Source organism: Macrosteles quadrilineatus, unplaced genomic scaffold, assembly GCF_028750875.1.
Source record: "Macrosteles quadrilineatus isolate MER2022 unplaced genomic scaffold, UCM_ALF_1.0 Scaffold_2__2_contigs__length_208266976, whole genome shotgun sequence".
Taxonomy (NCBI): Eukaryota; Metazoa; Arthropoda; class Insecta; order Hemiptera; family Cicadellidae; genus Macrosteles; species Macrosteles quadrilineatus.
The window spans coordinates 133,519,661-133,530,683 of record NW_026542595.1 but is presented as its reverse complement, the minus strand read 5'-3'; the positions used below and the strand labels follow the sequence as shown (position 1 = coordinate 133,530,683).

At 31.7% G+C, this 11,023-nt stretch overlaps 2 protein-coding genes and 1 long non-coding RNA gene across 4 annotated transcripts; 2 read left to right on the top strand and 1 right to left on the bottom strand.

Moving 5' to 3' along the window:
• Positions 1 to 136: 136 nt before the first annotated feature.
• On the bottom strand, positions 137 to 9,545 carry LOC128987029 (peptidoglycan-recognition protein SC2-like). 2 transcript variants are annotated; one of them, XM_054407687.1, is made up of 5 exons: positions 9,387 to 9,545; positions 8,318 to 8,417; positions 2,520 to 2,724; positions 1,677 to 1,804; positions 137 to 1,080 (listed from the first exon to the last, which is right to left on the bottom strand). In XM_054407687.1, exons 3-5 carry the CDS (start codon positions 2,720 to 2,722, stop codon positions 923 to 925), a joined length of 489 nt encoding a protein of 162 aa, XP_054263662.1. In that variant the 5' UTR covers positions 2,723 to 2,724; positions 8,318 to 8,417; positions 9,387 to 9,545; the 3' UTR covers positions 137 to 922. The 2 variants fall into 2 exon arrangements, with proteins under 2 accessions (XP_054263662.1, XP_054263661.1); XM_054407686.1 differs by lacking the exons at positions 8,318 to 8,417; positions 9,387 to 9,545 and adding an exon at positions 3,572 to 3,908.
• LOC128987028 (peptidoglycan-recognition protein SB2-like) lies at positions 3,787 to 7,467 on the top strand. Its single transcript, XM_054407685.1, has 4 exons — positions 3,787 to 4,077; positions 4,709 to 4,925; positions 5,837 to 5,964; positions 7,271 to 7,467. The coding sequence occupies exons 2-4, from the start codon at positions 4,711 to 4,713 to the stop codon at positions 7,417 to 7,419; spliced, it is 492 nt and encodes a 163-aa protein (XP_054263660.1). The 5' UTR covers positions 3,787 to 4,077; positions 4,709 to 4,710; the 3' UTR covers positions 7,420 to 7,467.
• On the top strand, positions 8,197 to 8,871 carry LOC128987030 (uncharacterized). The gene is made up of 2 exons (XR_008490184.1): positions 8,197 to 8,318; positions 8,504 to 8,871. It is a non-coding gene; the product is annotated as an uncharacterized LOC128987030 (long non-coding RNA).
• Positions 9,546 to 11,023: the final 1,478 nt, after the last annotated feature.

The following is an 11,023-nucleotide window of genomic DNA, read 5'->3' as shown; positions in this document are numbered from 1 at the left end:
TTAATATGCTACTTATACGATTTTAAATGTGTATTCAACAACTCTCACTTCAACCAATCTCATTTAAATTGAATAGTTTTGTTTCATATTAAATGAGGCAGCCTGTATCCAACTCAAACAAATTATTAGCCCTGAATCATGCCTCTTTTTATTATACTTATAATACTTACTCATTATCACTTCACTCCAGTAATACAAAGTATTATGTTGTTCTCAAACCTGAGAAATTTAAGTAAACATGAAGATGAAATACTTAGTTTTAGTAGAGCTGTTTCATTAATACATTTTTAGCAAACTTTCCATAGACAACAGTTTATTCGGTCAAATTGTTAAGTGATTTCCACCAAACCCAACAAAACCAAGCATCCGTTAAAAAATAATCTTTAAAAAAGTGTTGAGTATGAAAATAGGTTGTCAGGTTTTTTATTTTTGTTATTTATGCTATCCGATTTTACCCTCGGGACATTGATAATAACCAATACGTCCTACTAAATGTTTTATCAATTGTATTTTAAAATTTATTTTCATTTAAAATGTGGCATGCAGGCCTTTTAAAGAGTAATTTTACACATTAGGCTCATCATTAAAATACTTAAGCCTAATTTTTCTTTCATATTGAAAATTAATTTTAATAGATTTAAAAACCCTATCACTCACTGAATCATTGGTTTAACAAATATTGCAATCTCCATCCATATATGATTATTAATGAAAAACGGTTTAGTTGCTATACTTATTCTTAAAATCCTGCACAAATCTATATATTACCACTTTTGACTTATAATAATATATATTAAAATGCTACATACAAAAATAACCAAATATGAATTAGTTTCATTATCAAACTCCAGTCGTTAGATCGTTTGAAAACTGTGACTGAAAATTCTTTAGAGTGACCCGAACACCAAGTTGTCAACGTTTTTCACTTCGTTGTTTGTACAATTTGCTCGGGCTGATCAATTCCTTCTTTCCTCTTAAATATTTCCCACCTCTTGCAGTCTTTGTCGATATAGTTGTTTTCTATTCCATACTTGACCAGTTCTTCTCTGGCCGTCAACATCTCCTCTGGCAATGTTTCTTCTGAAAGACAATTAATATCTATTACATTTTGTGGAATTTATATAAACTGTTACATAATACTAACTGACAACTATTTTTATACTCTACATAAGTATTTTATTTCAACCTGTATCTTGCAGGGAAAAATCTTAACCTAAAACATTCCTCGTACATAAAGAGGATGGTTAACTTATTTATATTATTTGTAACATAACATTTTCCAATTGGAAAACTTGTCAAATAGGTGAATATATTGCGAATTCAGCATAAATTAAGATAGATGAGCTTAAAAGTAAAGATAGTTTGTTGAAATCTGAGGAATTAATTTGTTTTCATCAAAGATAGTCGACAAAATCAAGTTTATTTGAGCCTCAAGAACATATATACTTGGATTTCTTATTTTAGGTTTTTACTGGGGCGTTGATTGAAATTATAATAATCAAACTGGGCCATGTTTTGAACCAATAATTCAACAAATTTTTCTCAGGATCGAATATGTCACCTTTTGACTGTCGTGCAAACATTGTAAGCAGTCAGCAACCAGCTGAGAATGAAACAAATTTAGGATCTATTCAAAATTCACTAGACAGGATACGTATGACTAAGAAAGTACTTACCATCATATTGCCCCACAAAGCCTATAAGAATACTTTGGCTGTTGATATTCAAAAACTGCTGTGGAAGAAGGGGAGCGTGGTGCCAGCCTCTTCCTTCATATATTTTACCATTGCCAACAATCATAAAACTGAAACAAATTTTACTGTAGCTATTGATTATTTATTATTGTAGTTTTTCACTTAGATTTCAAATGCGAACATCATGTTTTTATTTGTAACTTCAAACTTAAAAAAGAAACACTTTTGTAAACTTCTTAATCGCCAATAGATAACTTCAAATATTTTTCCGTGTTACCTGTCAATCGTTCTCTTCGTTTGTTTAAGTCTACTAACATTTAAAAATTAAAATAAGTTTTTGAAAATTGCCATATGGCTTCAGGCAAAGAACTTTGAGATTGAACTTCAGAAAATTATTCCAAAAGTAAATTATTGTCCTATACCAGTTACTCCAGGTTAGTTAGCTCCATCATCCAGATAAAACAGTGACAATTTGAAGTAAAGTCAGATTTTACCTGTTAGCAACAGGACCAAATTTTTTGCAAATGATATCTTTTATAACTTGATTAGTAAGAATTGAAACAGGTTCACCTACATGTAGAGTAACAAACTATTACTAGCAGTTATCACTCATTGAGATGGGAGTGCCACCGAAATATGAGTGAAGGATGAGTGTATAATGGTGTTAGATGATCTGTGTAGCTTTGTCACTGACTAAAATCAGCTGTTTCATTAGTCAGGACCATTTATTTAAGCCCAATAATCAGGAATTTAGCTGGCAACTAGCAGCTACTGTACGCCTAATGTACATGCTACAGGTGTAAAACAAATTTTGGAAATAATTACTTAAACCTGATGTCCTTCATCTTTTTCCTTTTCATATGGAAACTTTGGACGTATCTTAGGGTGAATTTGCAGACGGAATTGTTGTAGCATGGGTAACCATTCGTGGCCATACAGACCACATAATTTACTGGGTGTTCCAAGACGTTGTGAGCCAAGGGAACTTTAGCACCCCAATCCTCTCGGTTCACAATTTCAAGCGTCATACCTGATAATAAAATAAGAATGTCAGAATGGGCTTAGCTTAAACAGTGTTTCAAATATTATTTTCAATCAATAGTCTAATATAATATTTTGCTGTTAATTTTGTTCAAGGAAAGGCTCCAGGCCAGGAATTTGAATTGTAGAAAAAGGAGGATAGCATTTAGCCTCCCTTGAAAGTGTAGGTAGGCTATAGGACATGAAAATACACTCCAAATTTACAAACTGTAAACTCTACCATATTCTCTACACTTGACAAAGTCCCTCAGGGGACATAATATTGTGTGCACAGTGTATCTTCTGTATGTTCTATGACCTACCTACGCTTTCAAGGTAAGCTAGTTGCTATCCTCCTGTTTCTAAAATTCAAAATTTGCTGTTAAGTTAACACAGGCAAATATTTTCACCAGAAACACTTTAACTCTCCTAAAAAGCATTTAAATTACAAAATTAAAAATATGTGTAGGAACTTGTATCATAAAAGTGAGTGATTGATTTGATTAAGTGAACCAATTTGACATTTCAGATTTTATATTATTTTATGAAAAATTACGATTGACATTGGTTTATGTATCATAGAACACGTTTTCCTAAATAGTTTAAATTTTTGGGGTTTCTGTAGAGAAAACCCGGGTTTGTTCGGACCTGTATTTACTATAGACGCCTTTCGTATACAAATGTGAAAAACAAATTACCACTGCAAACAATATTTTACAGCATCTTGCTTAACAAACTTCGTGTGGAATTTATTAAGAACTATGCTGTGATTATGTTCGTCTAAAATTATTAATGATCATCCTTATAAATTATGGTATTCTAAAAGGTGTTGTTATTGAGGTGTTTTAATACAATACCTGATGAGGGTTTCCAGTTAATAAAGCTACAAAGAAAATCACTTCAAGCCTATTGAACTCACAAATCTCCGTAATACATACATTTTATTCAATTTAAAGTGCCAAAAAGACAAGTAATACTTTTATGTAGTATGAAATAAAAATGTCAGGCTTTTCCTATCGTATTTGAGATAGTGAAATGTTGATAGTGAGATAGTTGTCTCTAAACTCATTTTTGTAGGGCAAATAATCCGATTTTGAAAGTAGCCTAGAACATTTTTGTTTGGAATCTCCTCAAATAAAATGTAGCGTAATTGCTAGAAATAGTAATGTTTTTGCAATTAGAGTAGTCATTGATGGAGTGTTTAAGTATGTGTTTGAACGATGCCGTCTCAATAATTCTTTTCATTGATAATTTGGATAACACCTCGCTATCTTATTTGGAATGAAAAAGCGCCATGAAGTCACCTTTAAAATTATGTGGAATGAGTCTTGACGTACATTCATACTATGTGATATAGACAATCGTAAGTATCAACGGTGAGAGTTCTTAATTTATATTATTAATCAATTACAATTTTGTAGGAACACATTTTTTTTACTTTTAGATTATTCAAGAATTATAAACATAGAAGCATACGTTGAATTTGACATATTAATATTTTTTCGATAGTTTGGGGTCTATCATATTTTACCTCACTTTCAGGCTGTATATGTGTTATGGTATGGCCTGTAATGATTAACTTACCTTTTGAAACAATTCATGTCACTAACATTAAATTTCTTACGCTTCATTGCGTTCATTAAGTTTGGAGCCTGAGAAAAAAGTAGTCAATATTAGTCTTACTCACGAGCACCACTGTTTTGAACATTGCACATTTCATATAGGCCTACTCGTATATTGGTAAAAAGAAAATCTCGGATTCCTGAAGTCAAAAAGTTCTTGAACACAGGCGTGCTTGAGAGTTTTGCTGGAACGGAGAAATTTTCGAAGGTCAAGCTAAGGAATAATTGGGAATGTTTGTTGTGAAGGGTATTAATATCCGTCAAACAGTGTTGAAAATATGAATTACTTAAATCACTGAAACCAGAGCTTTTCCAGAAATATTAACATTTATAATCTTTAATTTTTGTTTGTAAAAATTCCTTTCTGTTCAGGTATGATGGACAAAGATCCTACAATCATAACAAGAGACGAGTGGCAGGCACCTCCCATACTCCAGAATATGCTGATCGCTAGACTCCCAGTGATCTACGTATTCTGCATGTCCACTCACACTAGAGCGTGCAGCAATCCTGAGGAGTGTCACGACTTGGTTCATCGTCTGGAGAAGATACACACAGAAATACATCACCATATAGCCATCAGATATAAGTAAGAGCTCAATCAAAGGATGAGTATGAACAAGAATTATCACGGTATACGGTCGGAAAAAGAATGGTCAAACTCTAGAGTAGGAGAAATGATCAAACTGTACAACAGGTCAGAAACAAGAATGAGATTTTGGAGTAGATAAATACAATAATGAAACTCTGGAGTAAGACATAGCAATATTGGTCAAACCCAAAATCAGAAACAATAAATTGAGAGGACACGATAATGGTCACACATTCAAATTGTTTAAAAAAGACAACGCTCTAGAGTAATATAGACACAAAAATACACTCAATAGTAGGTCAAATACAACAACTATCAAACTATAGCTTAGATCAGACACAAAAAGTGCAAATTCTAGAGAGGAATCAATAATGGTCAGAGTTCAGAATCTTTTAAATTACAAAACTCTAGAATAAGACAGACACAAAAATCCCACTCTATCATAGTAGGCCAAATCTAATAGTAATTAAATTAAAGAGTAGGCAAAAAATCCCACTCTTCAGTAGATCCAATACAATAATGATCAAATTATAGAGCAAGTCAGATAAAATAAGGGCTAACTCTAGAGAGAACACGATAATGGTTACACTTTAGAACAGTTACAAAATTACAAAACTGTAGAATATTTCATACATAAATCACTCTATAGTGGGTTAAATACAATAATGATCAAATTATAGAGTAGGTTGGACACAACTCAAAAGTAAGTAAGATGTAGGATAGGAAGAATTCAGTAAAGCAAGATGGTTGAATGATCATCTTTGGGACTGTGAACTACTAAACAATCCATTTTCTCTCTTAGTTTTTTTGCTAGTTTATAATTTTATGTTATTTTGGAACCAGGACATATTCTCTAGATGACGTTTTGTGTTTCTCATTATAAACAACATGTATCCTTGCCAGCACAGTTTCGTGATCACGGGAGAAGGCTCAATCTACGAGGGGAGAGGCTGGGGGGTGCAAGCGATGCTGCCCCTCAGATATACGAGGTACAACGACCGTAGTCTGGTGGTGGGCTTCATGGGAGATTACCTAGGTAAACTGGTTATAAAATAAGTTTTTGTGGTGTTGTCAACTCCAATATTTACTGTTTTTTTAAGGTTCAAACCCCAGTATTGTTCTTCTAACGACCTTTGGATAGCACTTAACTATTCGCCTTTGGCTCGCTGGGGGCGGCGAGGGAAAGTTCCTCGGGGGCAGGATGTTTCCGGGAATGTTTCCTGCGTTAAAAACTAACGATAGCTTGGCTGTTGCAAGTATTTTATGTAGGAGTTAATTATTTATCGGGGCATCAAACAGGCCTTGACATGTTAGAGTCATAATGTGAATTTGATACTCAAATACTTAAAACTTTTAAGGCATCAACTGTAAAACTATTTTTGGTTCGACTAATCTATATAAATAAAATTATATAACAATAATGGTACAATTTCAGGGGTTAGGGGTGTAACAATATTTTAGATAGCCTTAGGATCCCTTCGTGGGGGGGGGGTTTAATATATTTGGTACGAAGAAGAATGGGCCTCCTTTGGGGGCTGACCTTGCTTCAACACAATTTTTAAATACCTTGAACGTCTATGAACAGTTTAACATCAATTTTCTAAAGGAAGAACTTTGAAAGGGGGGGGGGGTTAGGATGGGATTGGTCATCATGGGATCTATTTTTTTCCATTTATTTAAGCCCATGACCACTAACTCTATTACCTCCCCTGTAACAGCTGATCTAAGTACTCATAAAATTAAATAATTTAAATTGGGAATAAATCTTGCAATATTTCGGACAACAGCAATTTAAAAAAATCTAGAACGTCTAGTAACAGTTAAACAAACATTTTTTTAAGGGGGGGGGGTCTAACTTTTTCTGTTGATTAACGGTCATAACCAATCCACTCTCATAATTTTATCAAGTCTCTAGTCTGCTCTTTCACTGCATGCTTGCTCTCCATAAGAAATAAGTAAAACACACACACAAAAAGCGCTAAAAAAGACTTTTTTATTTTGAAATCCACCATTTTTAATTTTGTTGGTGGGTAGCAGTTTTAAAATGTCAATTTTGGCAATTTTTCTAAAAGTTGGTGGCATTAAAAGTACAAATATATGTTCGAAAAGTCGTTTTAAAAATTAAAACACCCAAGAAATCCGAGATATTTTAAGATTTTTGGAAATATGGCGTTTTTGAAGGCGAAGGAGTGTGATTTTTGAAAAACGCCTAAGAGTGTCTTGTAAAAAATTTAATTCTGACTAAGGATTTTCTTTCAAATCATTTCTAGCTCTTACCATTTTCGAGCTACAGCCGTCTTAAAAAATGTGCTTCGGGCTGTATAATTTTTTTTCTGTTTCAGAAAATACGTTACCGAGACTTATGAAACGACGGAGAGAGGAACTCGTACAATATGGGATTAAAAACAAGTATATTTCGGAAAATTTTGAGGCAATACAAATATTTAAGCAAAATGGAAATAAACAAGAAATTGTTGACTTCGAGGTTTAAATCTAAGTAATGGATTGATAAAAGATTAAAATTTAATAAAATTATATTTTTAAGTACAAAAAGCTACAATAAAAGGCTTAAGCATTTAATTAAACTAATTTATTGAATTTTTGCTTGTACAAAATCATGTGATACAAAGTTATATTTAATATTTAAGTTTGTATTAAAAATTAATATAACCATCTGTATAACTGTGAAAGTGGTAGTATTTACTAATTATCCTGTTTGTGCAATTTTATAAAATGTATTTTAAAAATATGTTAGAATGATTTAATATCTAAGAAGGTAAAATGTTTATCATGCTTTATGTAAGCTTTGACAAACTTACTCTCCACTACATTTATAATATCTGGTCACGTATAAAATTTAAAATAATATCTTTCACATAAAATAACGATCAAAAGGTTGTTTGTACAGAAGAACAGAAAAATCTTATACAAATATTACTTTTTCATTTTCATTTACATCATATAAGAATAAATAATCTTGAAGGGCACTTTTTGAAAAAACAAATCTTAAATTCAAACACAGGCATTGTGAATTCTAGATAAGTTGAGTACACTCTTATTGCAATAACAAGGTCCTCAAACAAGAGGAAAGAGTATTTTTTTTATAATTAACTTACAAATTCAAGAAATAGATAAATAAATTACATATAAAACCCATTAGCTACAGAATGTGACTAATTCTTATCTATTTAAAAGAGATAATAAATAATAGTCCATAAGAAAGAGGTTGTTTTATGATCTATCTATGACATTTAGAATATAAGCTTGTTTATTGTGATTATATGGCAGGCATATTGTTGAATATTAATGGAAATGCTTATACCGTGTTAAAACATGATCGTGTCGTTATGGACGAAATTTTTATACCTATGTGTTTACTCAGTACTTACGGTGAGTATTTATAACAATGTTGAAATTTTATCAAAGTTTGTAGAACTATTTCCAAAACTGCTCCGTCCAACTGATTTAGTGTTATCAGAAGGATTTTAGCTTAAAACAAAAAAAAATCAATCTTTTAATACAAATTATAAAAATAAAATTAAAAAATTTTTCTTAATTTTTCTTTTCTTTTGCAGAAAACCATTTATGAAAAACTAAAGGAAGCCCCGACGGACATATACAGATGGTGGTGTGATTTAAAAGATTGTTTTGACGATTAGGAACCGTATTAGGATGCTAACTGTTTATTTATAAACTCATTTGCTTTATATTTAAGATTTATTGCCTTATCACTTATAAATAAGATGTTTAATTGTTAATAAATGTATTGGTTGTAAAAGAGGTGCTGTAATAAAAGTGTATAGCCAATATATTACTGAATCATAAAAAATGTATAGGTTGAGTAACGATGCAACATAAAATCATACATATTTATGAATCTATTTTTTGATTGAATATGTAAACGGGCTTATTGTAAATATACTACTCATAATTATAAATACTTTATATTTGTCTGTTATTTTTACCAACAAAGTTTACTCATATTTCTAAATGAATTTTACTACATAAAAACTTGTTATAATGGAAGGAAAAGCTTAGGAACTGGCTTAACATTTAAAGTCTTAATTTGAGGATGTATATATTGCTCATTTCCTTGACGGAGTGGACATCATTCACCTTAAAGTAATTATGTTACTTCAAATTGTATTCACCTGTTGAAAATTTTAATATGTGTATGATTAAGGTACACATAAAATAACACAAGATTACACAAGATTTGAAGCAATAACATTTTTTTGTGTTTTGGTAATTAAAAATGTTGTTCAATCCTTAATCTCTTGAAATTCTTACTCTATGACAGCTCTGAAAAAAATAATACAAAGTGCAAAGAAACGTTCAACTTAAAAATTAATAAAACTAATAAACTTTAATTTGTATAACACTTTATTATCATAGTTTACATTTTGATTGATTATTCATACTTTTAAGGGTTTTATTGTACATTGTAAATATATTTACCTCAACTGCCCATATAAACAGATTCAGAGTATATTAAATAACCTAAAATTCCTGCCACCATGATAATTTCCGCCATTGCTACAAATATTAACAATATTCTGCTTGAAGTGTCCAGCTTAACCATTGTGGTAAAAAGGGAACTTGACAAGCTACGCAACGTTCAGTAACTGTTTCCACAGAACTGTGAAATAATAGGCCTATAAAACCAAATAAAGATAACACTACCGTTTCTCTATCACACTGTGGTTAGAAAACATGTCTATGCACACTTAGTTCTGTTATTAGTTGTTCATGAACAACAAATTTTTTTGCTAATGATGGCGCACCATGCAGAATTCGGAACAGCACAAATGTGAGATAATAAAAAACATAATTGAAACTTGAAATTATTTTGCGATAAACGTTTTGTGACTTATGCTGCGGTAGACCTTGCTAGAAGACTTTTCAGTTTTAGCTGTGGACATGCCGTGTTGTTAATTAATTACTCCTATTGCATAATACAAAACAAAATTAAAACAATTTTAGTAAATCATGGGTGAGAACAAAACTACTTCTAACATGTTGACGTTACAGTACATGGAAAAATGTTTTTTGACGTGTCTGCCATATCTACTTTGTCTTGTATGCTCATTTTTTGTTACTCATCTGGTTTGAATTTCAATAAATTTGGAGCAATATTGAAACCTTAGCTGGTTTGATAAATGCAATATTTATTAAGAGTTCATAAATAAATTGTTCATTTGGTTTAACCAATATAAATTCGAGTGTACCAATACAATCTTATGAACTACAAACACGTCTATAGGAAAAATCGAGACCTTTTTTAACTGTACACACTCCTTGGTGGAGTTTCCTAATTGACTAGCCTTTTCGAAAACTGTATGAATGGATAAAAGACCAATAAATTTATCTTGTGATGACAAATAGACTGTAAGGTGCTTAAATAAAACTTAAGGAAGCAGCTGGGCTTTTGGTGTGTTTTAATTCATGAAGACACGCTTAATATGTTGTTATGTAATTTAATTTACAGAGTATTTACAGCGAAACTTATTTTGCTAAAAACATATATTTAATGTTGAATCTTCAAAAAGTGTTCAGTACAATTTCCATCTCGCTGAATTCGTTACCAAATTAACTATCTTAAGGGCAGGCATGATAATCCATAATTTTGTTTACACTTAGTTTCCTTCATGGAAGCTATTTAAAGGAGGTCTTCCATTTCTGGCATGCAAACCTACCAATTCTCGAAGAAAAACAGTAGACAGAAGTCACTACTAGCTTTACTACTAGCTTTGTAGTTCTAGACTAAGGCTCAGGTCCACACTCTTCAGTTCTAGACTAGGATTCAAGACGATCCATCTGTAACTCTTATTTAAACTTCCAATACACAGCCCGACCCCAGTAAGGGATAAGTCAAGGGAAGCCCACTACTTACAAGGGTTGTTTTTTTACCTGTGATATCAAAAAGCTATCCCGACTTTCAAAATAATCTTAAGAATAAATTTAACCATCTCTGGAAGAGAAGTTGGCCTCCATCAACTGGCGAGCTGGTTAAAAGTTTTTTTAAGGTACCTCAATCAACTAACCTCCCAAGACAAATTTTGAAGTTGAAATATGATTAGGTGGTTTAAAGGTCA

Bases quoted from the DNA above. Each gene is read 5' to 3' on its own strand.
- LOC128987029 (XM_054407687.1), bottom strand. From the start codon at position 2,722: ATGACGCTTGAAATTGTGAACCGAGAGGATTGGGGTGCTAAAGTTCCC. The intron at 1,805-2,519 runs GTAATTATTTCC...AATTTGTTTCAG, and splicing joins ATGAAGGACATCAGGTTTAA to TTTTATGATTGTTGGCAATG. The intron at 1,081-1,676 runs GTAAGTACTTTC...ATTGTCTTTCAG, and splicing joins CTTTGTGGGGCAATATGATG to AAGAAACATTGCCAGAGGAG.
- LOC128987028 (XM_054407685.1), top strand. From the start codon at position 4,711: ATGATGGACAAAGATCCTACAATCATAACAAGAGACGAGTGGCAGGCA. The intron at 4,926-5,836 runs GTAAGAGCTCAA...TTGCCAGCACAG, and splicing joins CATATAGCCATCAGATATAA to TTTCGTGATCACGGGAGAAG. The intron at 5,965-7,270 runs GTAAACTGGTTA...TTTCTGTTTCAG, and splicing joins CTTCATGGGAGATTACCTAG to AAAATACGTTACCGAGACTT.